The sequence below is a fragment of the Rhineura floridana genome, chromosome 3, assembly GCF_030035675.1.
Source record: "Rhineura floridana isolate rRhiFlo1 chromosome 3, rRhiFlo1.hap2, whole genome shotgun sequence".
In the NCBI taxonomy this organism is placed as follows: domain Eukaryota; kingdom Metazoa; phylum Chordata; class Lepidosauria; order Squamata; family Rhineuridae; genus Rhineura; species Rhineura floridana.
In genome coordinates this window covers 212,461,732-212,476,850 of record NC_084482.1, presented here as the reverse complement: position 1 = coordinate 212,476,850, position 15,119 = coordinate 212,461,732, and the positions used below count along the sequence as shown (strand labels likewise).

Genomic DNA, 15,119 nt, shown 5'->3' with positions numbered 1-15,119 from the left:
TGTTCCAATTACACTTTGTATCATACCAGATGCAATGCCAAGTTTTTCTTAATTTTGTTCTTTAATAATAATAAAAATTTAAAAAGATGTTGAAGCAAACGTTTACACCCAGGCTGAGATTTTTCACTGAAGCCAAAAGAACTTAAAACTTTGCTGAATTCAACAAAATCCAACAAAAATGACAGCACTGATGTCTTACATCACAGGGAGCAGGAACTTAGTTCCCATTTGTGTCGAAACAGGGTGACGTCAGAGCGCTGAGAAACGAAGGAGCTTTGAAAAGCTACTTTTTTTGAACTACAACTCCCATCAGCCCCAGCCAGCACGGCGATTGGATTGGGCTGATGGGAGCTGTAGTTCAAACAAAGTAACTGTTCCAGGCTCTTGAAGCTGTGAGGAAAGGCCCCTCAGGCTGTGCCTCCCGTGGAAAGTGCCCCCCCCATCCCTTGGAGCAACTGCAGCCCCAACGCAACAGCAGGGGGGCGGGTAGAGGAAGAGGAGAGTGGCGAAGAAGAGAGAGTCGGTCCTCCAGTGGGTAAAGGAACCGAGTTCTGGTTCCTAGAGAGGAAGGAAGTGGGAGGACGGAATAATATATGGGGAAAGGGGGGGAGGGGTCTCATCATCCGGGAAGAGGAGGAAGAGAGAGCAAAGAGGTGCGACGTGTTTGGGGGCTGGGGGGAAGAGGAGGAGGGTTTTCTTTCGGGGATCCATACAAAGGGGGTGTGGGGAAGGGGTGGACCACGCAGTCCATCTGCAAAGCGTGGACAAAACTGCGCTGAAGCTGCCCCCCCTTACAGGTCACCCCAGACTCCCCAGGGATGAGATGCAGCCCAGGCAGGGGGGAAAGGGGGGGCCCTCTTGACGCAGGGGAAAGAAACAGCCTTGTTGGGGGGCGCATTGGAGGGGAGGGGTTTGCTGTGCTGCTCTTCTGCCCCAGAGGTGGAGGGAGCGCCCCTGTTGGATTTCCTCCACTGGAAGAGGGTCTGGTCAGTTTCCCTCCTGCCAGGCAAGGAAAATGGAGAGAGGAATCTGAAACTGACCAGGCTCTGAATGAGCTTCTCCAAGCGTTCAAGGCAGCGGATGGAGGGAATGGGTGGATAATGCCTCCTCCTCCTCAGCTGGACTCGAGGGGAAGGGGAGTTTGTGGGAGGGGAAGCTCAAAGCCCGCTTGCGGTGGATCCCAGCTGCTCTTGCAGGATTGGTCCATCTGAGGGGTTGCTGAGGGTCTTTCTCTCCTGGCGCGGGCACCCTCCCCCCTACGGGGTCAGAGTGCTGGGGGGGGGAGACAAGAAAAAAACTGCTTTCCCCCCAACATTGTCCACTTTTGTTATAGGCCTTCACATCTCTACAGTAGTTTAGTGGCAAATTGAGAAGTGCAGGGTCCCTTCATGATAGCCATGCCCCCTTCCATCCTCTTTTTTTTCCCTGCTGGGTTGAGAATTAGATCCTTGTTAATGCCTTCCCCCACAGCTAGGAGCCAATAAGCATGAAAGGGCAGAGTGTTGTCTACTGAGTCTTCTCAGTGGCTGACTCGCCTCCTTTCACTCTGATTCACCCTAATTAGCAGGAAAGAACAAGGAAGTATGTTAGAAGACTCTTCTCAGTGGCTAACATACTCTCCTTTCATCCTGATTGGCTCACAAGATGTTGGAGACCATGCTGAGATCCTGCTCCCAAAAAACTAAGCGGTCTAAATTCAGGTAGTGTCCTGGGCAGAGCTTGGAAAAGTTACTTTTTTGAACTACAACTCCCATCAGCCCCAGCCAGCATGGCCACTGGATTGGGCTGATGGGAGTTGTAGTTCAAAAAAGTAACTTTTCCAAGCTCTGGTCCTGGGCCCAGAGACAGGGTTGTTCTGAAGACCAAAGTAGAGGGGGACAAAATATGTTTCCCACTGAGAGCTCATTAGAGGCAGGCCTGTGTAGAAATATAAACATAAGAGAAAAATGTATGGAGAAAAATAATAATAAGTAAATCAACTTATTGCCTCAGTCGCTCGACACTGTGTGGTGAGGAACTTTTGGTCTTCCAGATGTTGTCGAACTACAACTCCCATCATCCTTGTCCTTTGATCATACTTGCTGGGGCTGATGGGAGTTGTGGTTCAAAAACATCTGAAGGTTAACTTGGATTATACGAGTGGATGGTACCAACAATGTGTCCTGCTGATTTTGACATGGATGTATTGCAAGTAGTTCCTCATACGCTTTTCATTGCCCAGTGAGCTGGACCAGACTGAGTGCAGGTCAGCGTTCCTCTGCCCGTATTTCTGATGGAAAGAGTGGAGGAGTTTTGCATCCCCAGGGAGCTCCAAGCTGGAGTCATTAGACCAAATTCACCCTCCCCATTTCTTTGCAATGTGTGCAAAACCTATTTTGTTTGCCAACTGTCAGGGACATGACATGAAATTAATCTCTGTGCAGATTAAGTTTTTAATTATATGCATGGTGAAAAGGGCCCCAACATGAAGCCTGAAATGGTTCACAACTTGGAGAAGAAACTCTGTGGTGAGCAGGAATTAAAGGCTTTGCGGAAGCAGAAGCAGAGATGAGAGGGGAGGGGTCGGAGATGGGTGAAACTCCTGGGGGTGGCTAAAGACACAAGAGGTGCCCAAGCATGGAGAAGAGTCTGGAAGAAACGGGGGTTTGGTCTGAAAGACATTTGGGGCCTTTAAGGCCTTTTGCAGATCAAGCATTGTGAGGCAAAACAACCCAGGAAAAGGACGTGCCATTTATTTATTTAGATTGAGGCTGCTTATAATATTCAAACATCTGAAATCCATATTGGTATAAAGGATGAAATTCCTCCCATCCCCGTCTCTCCCCTGCAGGCCCTTGAGAGCTGCTCCCTACGAAACATGCCTCGTGGCAAAAGCTGTGGGAGTCCCAGAGCTGGCCTGGTTTACTCCTCTTCCATTAGGGGCTGCACCATGGCCTCAGAGGCACCGTCCGGATTGTCTCTTCTCTGGGATAGAGTGGAAAGAGCAGCTGGGCAGCCCCATGAGGTAAGGGAAGGATCATTGGGGGAAGACAGAGGGGACAGCGTGGCTGCGTCTCCCTGAGCGTGGTGGGGAGGGCTCTGGGAGAACACTAGTTCTGAGGCTCCATAAGGAGAGCCTGCCGGATCAGGCCAATAGCCCGTCTGTTCCAGCACCCGGTTCTCGCAGTGGCCGACCAGAGGCCTGTGGGAAGCCGCTAGCAGAACCTGAATACAAGCGCACTCTCCCCAGTTGTGATTCGGTGACACATATCTGGCAGAACTCGCTTGAACACACGTGGCTGTTACAATACACTCTTGGAGAGGTGGGATCTTTTATGGTCATCAGTCAAGCTCTGCCCTGCAATTGTGTCTGAGCAGTCTAAAACCCAGAAATGCTTACACACACACTCCACAAAAGCTAAAGAAAGAGTAACTGTACTAAGGAAATGCAAAGAGAAAGAGGGTGGAGCTGGTTCCATGGTGTGAAACCAGAGTCAAGCCGTTTGTGGGATTGAACTCCTCTCATGCAACGAGAGGGGGTCAAGAAGGAAGTCATCCCAGCGTGCCCCACTGGTCAGGCTATTAGTCCAATATGGACCAAAGTGAAGCTGCCAAGTGTCCTGCTATGTTACAATTCCCAGCATACTGCCTCTGGCAGTGGAGGCAATGCATTGTCATTGTGCCTAGTAGCCACTGATGTCCTTATCCTTCCTGGATTGGATTCAGAGGAGGGCAACAAAGATGATCAGGGGACTGGAAACAAAGCCCTATGAGGAGAGACTGAAAGAACTGGGCATGTTTAGCCTGGCGAAGAGAAGACGGAGGGGAGATACGATAGCACTCTTCAAGTACTTTAAAGGTTGTCACATAGAGGAGGGCCGGGATCTCTTCTCCATCGTCCAGAGTGCAGGACAGGGAATAATGGGCACAAGTTGCAGGAAGCCAGATTTCGACTGGCCATCAGAAAAACTTCCTAACTGTTAGAGCCATACGACCATGGAACCAATGACCTAGAGAGGTAGTGGGCTCTCCGACACTGGAGGCATTCGAGAGGCAGCTGGACAGCCATCTGTCAGGAATGCTGTGATTTGATTCCTGCATTGAGCAGGGGGTTGGACTCATTGGCTTTGTAGGCCCCTTCCAACTCTACTATTCTAGGATTCTATGATTTGTCCAGTCCTCTTTGAAAGCTGTTCAAGCTTTAGGCTGGGCGAATGGTGCATGTTGGAGAAACTGCCTCTTCTTCTTTTTCCAGCATCTGTTGCCCTTCCAGGATCTGGTGACCTTTGAGGAGGTGGCCGTGTATTTCACGGAGGAGGAATGGGCCCTGCTGGATCCTGGCCAAAGAGCTCTGCACAGGGAAGTCATGGAGGAGAATTATGAGACGGTGGCCTCTCTGGGTAAATATATTCTCCCCCCTTGACTGATAAATGTTGAAGGTATGAATTTAGCAGCTGTGCTATTTAACCTTCCACTGCAGGGATGCTATTATGGAAATGGGTGCCTGGGCCCTGGATATTTGGGGAGGGACTGCAGCTTAGAGGGAGAACACCTGCTTCGCATGTAGAAGGTCCTAGGTTCAATCCCTGGCAGCTCCAAGAGGGCTGAAATGATCAAGTAGGAGGTGCTGGGAAAGGTCTTGCCCTGCCTGAGATCCTGGAGATCCATTGCTAGTTCCAGTAGACAAAGCTGGGCTAGACGGACAAATTCCGTGATCTGGTATAATGTAGCTTCCTCTGTTCTTTGGCCTTTTGGATGATTGAATGTGAAAAGTGCCCCTCCCTGCCACCTTCCGATGCCCCAGGATGACAAATCTTACCTTGCATCTGGAGGAGAGGGCAGGAGCTCCCAAACCCCAGCAGAGCATCATTTCCTGCATCCTCAGCAGATAATTGACACGCTGTGACTTGTACTGTAAACCCCCAGTGGGACAAGATGCTCCCAGGAGCCTGGGAGCACCCACTGCCTCCTCCCTCTTCCTTTCTCTGCCCAAATGTCGGGTTTTGTCTTTGAAGCAGGAGGAACAGCAGTGGCAGTTTGGAGAATCAAGGTGCGCACCACTGTGCTTGCCTCAGCCAGTTGTTTTCTGAGCCCAATTCAAGATGCTTACTTTGGCATTTAAAGCTTTAAACAGCCTGACATGCAAATAGCTGCAAGAACGCCATTAGCAAGCCTCCTCCGTAAACCTGTGCGCACTCGGGATGGGGGAGAATATCCGACAAAATCAAACCTGGCATTGGATCCCGACTGAATTCACTAATTTGGTATCCCTTCAGAGAGGCACCGATCTCATGCGATGGGCCATTGCTGTAATCGGCATGGATTCTGCAGCCATGACTGCAGTTGGCAACATTTTTGTTAAAATCCTCCCCCTATTTTACGTAATCTTTTCATAATTAAGATACTGTGTCAAGCACAGGATTTCCCTTTGTCCATTATATATTACCAAAAATATCATTATCATCGCAATATAATGCAATAAAAATTGGCTATATATGTCTTCCATGTTAATTGTGAAATCCTGCAATGTCACGTTTTTCAAACAAGATATCTCAGAGCATTCTGAATCTCTTGCGTGGGAAACATTGCGATGATGAGACTGACCCACGTTTCCTGCCTCGCCCCATCCCACCCCTCCTCCTCTTTTGTTGCTGCTGTCCTAACCAAGGGCTCTCTCTCTCTCTCTCTCTCTCTCTCCCTGTGCTAAATGTGTGTGTGTGTGTGTGTGTGAGTCCAGAGAGGAATAATAGGTTGAGCTGTACTCAACCCCCCTCCATCTCACCTTGTGCCTTCTGTGCGTGCTCATCCTTGCACACTGGTGATTAGCTTGGTTGTGGTTATAATTATTTAACTAATGCCCTTAACACAAAGAAATATTATGTATATTGTTGCTGACTTAACCCCACTGTCACAATAGATATATATTCTCCACTGAAGTGTTACATGACTGACTTTCGAAAAAGATCCCACCTCTCCAAGAGTGTATTTTAACAGTCATGTGTGTCCTCTCTGGACTCGTCATGTGAGTCACTCATGTGCAGCTAGACAGTGAGGACCAGAAGGCGGCTTCCAAAACATAGTCTCTCTCTCTCTCTCTCTCTCTCCCTCTCCCCTCCCTCACACACACACAGGTTTCCCATTTAATCTCATTGATATCACTCACTCAGACTTTGCATTATAGCTCCTAATTGCTTTTGCTACGTCACTTCTCACTATTAGAGCAACCCCGTTTCTTCTTAATTTGTCATTTCCTGCATAAAGTATTTTGTAGTTGCCTGAAAATGTCCCATTCCCATCCATTTGAATTCACTCACGCCATATTGTAATGTTGATAGGTTCCGTTACTTGTTTGACAATTTCTTTTTTTTTTTATCATTAATTTTTATTCAAATTTTCAAAGACAAAAACAAAACAAACAAAACAATTTAATAACTATTACAATAAAAACTATTGACTTCCGATTTGTCGTAGATTAGCTATAGGTCTATGATATATAACAAACCTGTCTCTTAATAAAATTATACAATCACTTCCTCCAGTGGTTATCTTAATTGGTATCAAATCTCATTAACATCATTTTATTCTTTCCCCAAAAAGTCAAAGAGAAGTTACTAATCCTTGAGATATATATCCATCAATTTTTCTCCAAATAGACATGTCAATTAATCCATCTCTTCAGGTCTACTAAGTCCAGTAATTTCAATAGCTCTTCTCCCATTATCAATATTGATTCCATCTTCCATCTTTGCATACCCAATAATTTTGCTGTCATAATGATTCCATCTTCCATCTTTGCACACCCAATAATCCTGCTGCCATAGTCATATAATAAGAGTCTGATAGGAATTTCTTTGATCACAAATAAATCCTTGCCATCCATTCTGAATGTGTTACTGAAATGTTGTTGTAAGGTTGTATCTCTGTTCCTCTTTTTTACAGAATGCACCTGCACATCTCTTGAGAGTTTTTCCATTGTCACATATCTGGAATTAATTCTATATACTTTCTCTATTTCAAGTTCCATCAAATCCTTCCAATCCAGGAATTTTTTCGAGCCATTGATATCTTTATCTTTAATCTCTTCACCAATTCCTTCAGGGACAGCGCTGAATTCCAAACAGTAATATTTGTCTTTAGGATCCATCACAACCATAAAATCCAAATCTTTTTCCAGCTCCATATTTAATAAATCTATTCCAATCTCCAAAGCTTGAGCCTTCCCTTTGATCTTTCTTTCATGTTCTTTTTCTTGTCCAATTATAGAATCCTGAATTTCTTTCAGCTCCTGTCTCATTTTGCCAAATCCAATTTTCATCTCTTGCCTGTTCTGACCCATCTCTTGTTTCATTAGCTTGATCTCATTCATTATTTTCTGAAACATATTTAGAGAGAGAACCCCTTGAACATCCAGGGTCTCAGCGACCTTCTTGATTGTCATTCTTGAAACCAAAAGAACAAAACCCCTTCAATTCCAATATAGTCACTGTACACAAACAAAGAACAGTTTATTTCTTTTTCCAGTCACAAATGAGTTAAATCTTCCAAGCCAGATGACATCACCCTCTAGACAGCAGAACTGCCTTATCTCTTATACGTCCAAAACAAATTTAGTTCACAGCGTCCAAATGGTTAGTAACATAAAGAATAAGCAGATTCGCAAAAAAAAAAAAGTAGACCAGAAAAAATAGTCCCAGACATAAAATACTCAAATGTCAAATAAATCAAATGTTCTCTTCAAATTAGATTCCTCTCATCCGTGTATATCTTTAAAATGCTCAATTCCATGCCAGCTTTTTGCAATAAAAACAAAGATAGGCTATTTTGATTTTCTTCCTCCTTAATTCTGTATGTAAAAAAGAAAGTTATAACTCACCCAGGGCTTCTTTGTTGCTAACTCTTTGACAAATCTCTTTTGCAATAATGAGAACAAAATGATGATAATAGACAGGAGGATGCTTGCCTGTTAATTTCCGTTTTTCTTCAAAGAAAAAGAAATGGCTCGCTTAATCAGTTAGAGCCTGTTTGAAATCCCTGGCTCCGTTCCACATTGCTGGCTGCCTTCCTTCATAGGCAGTTCCAATGAATTCCAGTCCAGCAAACAAAACGAAGCTTTCTGTGGATAATCTCTTCGTTTCTCCCTTACCTGGGAGAAAATTTTTTCCAGTCAAAAAAAAATTCTAACTAGTTTTATAACTGAAAAAGCTTCCTCTGAGACGGGAGCTCGTCTCAAAGGCTGCACAGGCAGAGCGATTCCTCCTGGGAAGTCATTTGTTTGACAATTTCTAACTTTCCCTGGTTCATGCTTCTCACATTCCATGTTCCTATTGTGTGCGTCGTACAACTCTGGACTGTCCTTTTGCATCTGTGCACATCAGCCTCTGGGCTTCCATTTGGCTTTGACCCAGCTGCGTGATTAGTCACAGCGCTACTTGTACTTGTCCTTTGTTCTTCCCCAGTAGCTTGCCAAGTGCCATCTGTCCTGGGGGTCTCATCTTCCAGCACTATCTCATGTTTCAGGTAACATTTTGGGAGGGAGGGAGGGGATGCGAGGTGCCCTCTGGGCAGTGGAAAGGACCATGTTCCTGTCAGACAGGATCCATCCTAGGTTTGTAGATTCCAGCTGTGCATAAGTACTTGGCTGTTCACCTTAAATGGAGGAACAAGAGAGCAGTTTTTTGTGACAATTCTCTCTCTCTCTCTCTCTCTGCGTCTCTTTTCACAACATCTGACCAAGTACCTACTGCTAAAATAACTCTGTACAAGGCTTGGAGCTTTGACAGTTTGATATCAACAGAGCTCCCAGAAATATGTTTTCAAAGTACAAATCATAATATATTCACAGGATTTCTCCACAGCATTTTATCACCTTTCCTTTTCATTCCATCAGGATACATCTGGGGGGTCAAGGCTGAGGGAGAACCATCCGAAGTATCACTGGGAAAAGCTGAGGAGCAGGTGCAGGAGCAGAAACTGAGGAGGCAAGATAGAGCAAAGAGACAAGAGGAGAGACAAACTCACACAGGGGACAAACCCCATAAATGCTTGGAGTGTGGAAAGAGCTTCAGTCAGAGTGGCACCCTTACTTTGCATCAAAGAACTCACACAGGGGACAAACCTTATAAATGCTTGGAGTGTGGAAAGAGCTTCAGCTGGAGTAGCTCCCTTAGGGAGCATCAAAGAACTCACACAGGGGATAAACCTTATACATGCTTGGAGTGTGGAAAGAGCTTCAGTTGGAGTAGCACCCTTAGTACACATGAAAGAACTCACACAGGGGACAAACCCCATAAATGCTTGGAGTGTGGAAAGAGCTTCAGTCACAGTGGCACCCTTACTTCGCATCAAAGAACTCACACAGGGGACAAACCTTATAAATGCTTGGAGTGTGGAAAGAGCTTCTGTCAGAGTGGCACCCTTACTTCGCATCAAAGAACTCACACAGGGGACAAACCCCATAAATGCTTGGAGTGTGGAAAGAGCTTCAGTCAGAGTGGCACCCTTACTTCGCATCAAAGAACTCACACAGGGGACAAACCTTATAAATGTTTCGAGTGTGGAAAGAGCTTTAAGTGGAGTAGTGCCCTTATGGTACATCAGAGTACTCACACAGGGGACAAGCCTTATACATGCTTGGAGTGTGGAAAGAGCTTCAGTCAGAGTGGCACCCTTACTTCGCATCAAAGAACTCACACAGGGGACAAACTTTATAAATGCTTGGAGTGTAGAAAGAGCTTCAGCTGGAGTAGCGCCCTTACGGTGCATTCAAGAACTCACACAGGGGACAAACCTTATAAATGCTTGGAGTGTGGAAAGACCTTCAATCAGAATAGCCACCTTACTTTGCACCAAAGAACTCACACAGGGGACAAACCTTATACATGCTTGGAGTGTGGAAAGAGCTTCAGTTGGAGTAGCACCCTTAGTACACATGAAAGAACTCATACAGGGGACAAAGCTTATAAATGCTTGAAGTGTGGAAAGACCTTCAGTCAGAGTGGCACCCTTACTTTGCATCAAAGAACTCACACAGGGGACAAACCTTATAAATGCTTGGAGTGTGGAAAGAGCTTCAGCTGGAGTAGCGCCCTTAGAGTGCATCAAAGAACTCACACAGGGGACAAACCTTATAAATGCTTGGAGTGTGGAAAGACCTTCAATCAGAATAGCCACCTTACTTCGCATCAAAGAACTCACACAGGGAACAAACCTTATAAATGCTTGGAGTGTGGAAAGACCTTCAATCAGAATAGCCACCTTACTTTGCATCACAGAACTCACACAGGGGACAAACCTTATACATGCTTGGAGTGTGAAAAGAGCTTCAGTCACAGTGGCAACCTTACTTTGCATCAAAGAACTCACACAGGGGACAAACCTTATACATGCTTGGGGTGTGGAAAGAGCTTCAGTCACAGTAGCCACCTTACTTTGCATCAAAGAACTCACACAGGAGACAAACCTTATAAATGTTTAGAGTGTGGAAAGAGCTTCAGTCACAGTGGCAACCTTACTCTTCATCAAAGAACTCACACAGGGGACAAACCTTATAAATGCTTGGAGTGTGGAAAGAGCTTCAGTCAGAGTGAAACCCTTACTTCGCATCAAAGAACTCACACAGGAGACAAACCTTAGTTAGTTTATTTATTTTGCGGTCATTGACCCGTCTTGTTATAAGCATAAAATACATGGGGTAAGATAAAACGACAGTATTATCTTGGATATATACATAAATAAAAATATAGAGGAATTTAACCTAGGTAATCTTAAGGCAGATTCGTTGTGCTGCATATATAAAATTCGCGACTTTCAATGTGATTCCTCTGTTACTTCCTGTGACAAGAATACGTACCTTGTTATCAGGGGTTAACGAAGCAATACTTTGCAGTATATTCGTTAGAAACTTGGAACGTATAAAATCATAGAAAGGGCAGGTTAAAATAACATCAGCAAGTGTTTCGATAGCGTCTTTCCCACATGGGCACAAGCGTTGATCATGGGGGATCCCCTTGTATCTTCCCAAGAGTATTGCTGAGTGTAGGGAATTGAATCTGGCCCTAGTGAAAGCTGAGCAAAGAATTGGAACTTCAAGGAAATCCAGATAGGAAGCATGCTTAAAAGGTTCAAATTCTAATTGGAAATATACAGGTGAACAAAATTTTGTAGCCTCTGTGATGGCTGATTGGAAATTAATATCCTTAAGCCGCGTGCGAATGGCAAGTTTGGCCGAGGGTAAGGATTGGGACGAAAGGTATTCAGGAGATAAACCTAACGTGTAGAGTTTGTTCTTTATATTGTTGTTCCAACTAGAGGTATAGGTGTCTCCCCAAATATGTGTTAGATAACCCAGAGGAGGGTCATACGAAACTCTGGCCCAGTAATTTAAGGCAAACTGCCACGCATGGCATTCAATAGAATGCAAACCGGCTTCAAGCCTGAGGGCAGCTGCCGGGGCACATCTTGGTAATCCCAGTGTCTGACGCAAAAAGGAGGAAAGAACCGATTCTATTGTGGAATTGAATGCCTGTATCCAGATTTGAGTTCCAAATAATAGTTGGGGAATGATTTTGGTCTGGAATACCTGGATTATAGCTGGTATATATCTTCCTCCTTTATGGTAAAAAAAGCGGAGTATTTTTTTAACAGTAATGCATGCTAGTATAACAGCAGCTTTTATATGTGGAACCCAATTTAAAGATGAATGAAAAGTAATACCTAAATATTTGAATTGTGACACAAGGGTCATGTGTTGTCCATTGATTGTCCAGGGGCCTGTATGTCGGTGTCTTGAGAAGACTAGGATTTTGGTTTTTTGGTAATTTATGACTAGATGATTCTGAATGCAGTAAGTCATAAAGACTCTTATTAACCTTTTTAATCCAATCTTTGAGAGCGAGAGGAGGGCAGCATCATCCGCATATAAGAGAAGAGGACATGCATAGTTCGCTATTTTAGGCATGTGGTGATCTTGGGATATGCAGTTGGATTTAAGGTCGTTCAAAAAAAGATTGAACAAAAGAGGAGCTAGCGTGCATCCTTGTCTTACCCCCTTATTTACAAAGATCTGATTCGTTAAGCCTCCTTCTCTTCCGCAGCGGACTCGTAAAGAGGTGTTTTGATGAAGGTTATATATTAGAAAGAATAGCCTTTTATCTATAGTGGAACGTGCTAATTTGTTCCAGAGAATTCCTCTTGGGATGGAGTCAAACGCGGACTTCAAGTCCACAAAAGCCACATATAGACCATTGCCACCATGAGCCGTGTACTTCTGTGCAAGGTGGTATAGGAGAAGGCAGTGGTCTAGTACAGATCTACCTTTCCTAAATCCAGCCTGTTCATCACCTAATATGCTTTCTCCTTCCATCCAGCTAGTGAGTTTTACTTTCAAATAGGATGTATATAGCTTGCCTATTACTGAGAGTAGGCTAATAGGTCTGTAGTTGGACGGGTCCTCTCTATCGCCCTTTTTGTATATTGGCACAACTATTGCTTCCTTCCAAGCCTTAGGGAAAAGGCCGGTGTTGTTAATCTTGGTAAATATGCTGCAAAGAATCGGTGCCCACCAGTCAGGGAAGTTTTTCAAAAGTTCCGGGGGAATGTTATCTGGGCCGGGGGCTTTTGATGATTTAAGCCTTGCAATTAAATCAGTTATTTCTCTCCTCGAAACAGGAGGCCACTGTGGAAGATTAGTAAAATTCAAAGAAATACTGGGGTTAATATTGATGGTGCCGTTGACTTCATAAAGATCGTTAAAATATTTTTCCCACCTATGGGGGGGTATGTTACAGAAGGAGTGTGAAGTTAATCTTCCAGAAGCAGAAATGATGGACCAAAATTTTTTTGAATCTTTAAATCTGGCCGCATCAATGAGTAGCTTCCATTCATCTCGGGTGGCCTGTCTTCTCTTGCTGCTCACCATCAATTTGTATTTCCTTTTTGTGACATAATAGTCCATGGGGAGAGATGCAGCATTGGCTAGGCGATATTGTGAGTAAATGCTCCTCAACTCGCGTTTAAGCTCCAACCATTCGCTATCAAACCATCTAGGGTTGGAACTTAAGTTCCGTCTGTCTCTGGTTTTAGGGGTCATGATAGAAGTTATGTGTGCAAGTAGTTGCCCATAATGAGTAAGGCATGTGTGTAAATTGTTGGCTTGCACAACCCGTTCGCGAATATCCGTGGCCCAAGGGGACATGAGAAAAGCAGCAATCTTGGAACTTAAATTATCTGTCCAGATCGTTTTTTTTTTTGTCTTAGGTATATATTATTCAGAGTAGGATGATATTCTGAATTTAGACGTATTGGTTCAGGAACGTGACATGAAAGATTAAGAGGGAGGTGATCGCTATTTTGATTAGAACCCACTCCAAATTCAGTTATTAGCCCCAGTAATTGGTTTGTAATTATAATATAATCTACCACACTACTTCCACGGGAGGAAATGAAAGTGTATTCCCCACTATCAGCAAAGTGCCTGTGGCCATTCAGTATAAGGAACTCATGGCTGCCCACTAATCGTGCAAGACATATCCCCCCGTAGTTTATCTTAACATCCTTCAAAGCTCTATCATATACAGGAGCATAAAATTCAATTTGCTCTCCTTGCCATAAGTTGGAAGCGAAAAGCGCGTCAGCAGTGGGTCCGGTCCTGGCGTTAAAATCGCCAGTCAGGATTAATTCCGCGTTTGGGAAGGAATTTCGAGATCCGTTATATACTCGTTCAGCGCTCCCCAACGCAAATCCAGTTGTCCTCTCGTGTTTAAGGGTGGCATGTAGACATTGTGCACCGCCCTGGGAGCTTATTGCTATAGGGCGGTCTAAAAATGTAATAAAATAAAATAAAATAAATAAATTGATAAACACAATGGACAAAGTTTTAAAAGTTAGGAGAATTGCCATTGCTGTGTTTTCCAGGGATTGTAATTCCATGTGTTGGACCATCATCGTGGTAGAAATGAAGATTGCCAGACCGCCTTTTGCCCTGCCATTTTTTTTGTCTGAAGGCTGGGCAGGTAGATGGTAAGTAGAATATCCATTTAGGAAAGGAGAATATGTGGACCAAGTCTCTTGAGCGCTGATGATATCGTGTTGATTAAGAAAGGCTAAAAATTCTGGGTCACTTGATTTAGAGTTCCATCCTGAGATGTTCCAAGAAAGTAAATGTAGGGCCTCATTATTGGGTAAATAACTTTTTGCGTGTACTGGGGAAGAAATCGGAAGAGTGATCACGTTGCCTTGCTTAAGGTTTCTGTGAGTAGAATGATATCAATTGACTCGCCTATTACAAACTGCACTGTCCTCCATCGACTCGTCGATTATACAAGAGCTTTGTGAAAGTTTGTTCTTCTGACTAGTCTCACTTTGTCAAGAAGGAGAGCCCAATTCTTCTGGGTATAAAAATCTCGCATTGTCCCATTTATCTCCCACCAAAATAGGCTTAAGGAGTGTACTAGTTTTGGGCATGCTATCGGAATAGTGGAAAGCGTCCAGTGCCAATGGGGACTTGCACAAAGGCTCACCTCCAGCAATTATAGGCTCCATCGCGTTATTTTGTGAGTCCATCTCAGATGCTGTTTTTTTGCAGTGCTCAATCAGCTGGTAAAACTTGTTAATAAGTATCGATCGCTCAGTGGCCGGAAGCTGGGTGTACAATTCTGTGAGTAAGGTCTCCTCTGGTTCAAGCTCATTCATACGACACCACATCGATTTAATCTCCTTGCCATTCCCCAAGTGTTGTGATGTTGTCTCTGAGGATGAGAATAAGGATTGATGACAGATGGTATTAGAGTCCGATATTGTTGTAGGCTGGTGATCCGCTTGTATCACAGGTGCATATAAAGCAACCAGTGGTCCAGGTGAGGCCATATTAAGATAGTATCTCTGGAGCATGATTCCGTTTCTCTTTAGAAGATAATCTCTTGCATGATAGATTTGGTTGGCGTAATATTGCGAGTGAGCAGTCACTATCAGACGCCACTTATGAGAGTTGGCAGAGATATTCTTCATAGATTTGATGTAATTTAATCGAATTCCTCTAGGAAGGATATGCTTGGATAGTCTGTAATATTCCCACGTTTGGAACGATTATAGGTAAGTACCAATTTTGAGGGTTGGAGAACTAGGTTCCACAGAGAGGAATGAGT

At 44.2% G+C, this 15,119-nt stretch overlaps 1 protein-coding gene across 2 annotated transcripts; it reads left to right on the top strand.

Moving 5' to 3' along the window:
- Positions 1 to 414: 414 nt before the first annotated feature.
- On the top strand, positions 415 to 10,746 carry LOC133381492 (zinc finger protein 883-like). 2 transcript variants are annotated; one of them, XM_061620652.1, is made up of 4 exons: positions 415 to 531; positions 2,831 to 3,004; positions 4,235 to 4,379; positions 8,867 to 10,746. In XM_061620652.1, exons 2-4 carry the CDS (start codon positions 2,858 to 2,860, stop codon positions 10,609 to 10,611), a joined length of 2,037 nt encoding a protein of 678 aa, XP_061476636.1. In that variant the 5' UTR covers positions 415 to 531; positions 2,831 to 2,857; the 3' UTR covers positions 10,612 to 10,746. The 2 variants fall into 2 exon arrangements, with proteins under 2 accessions (XP_061476636.1, XP_061476635.1); XM_061620651.1 differs by lacking the exon at positions 415 to 531 and adding an exon at positions 609 to 653.
- Positions 10,747 to 15,119: the final 4,373 nt, after the last annotated feature.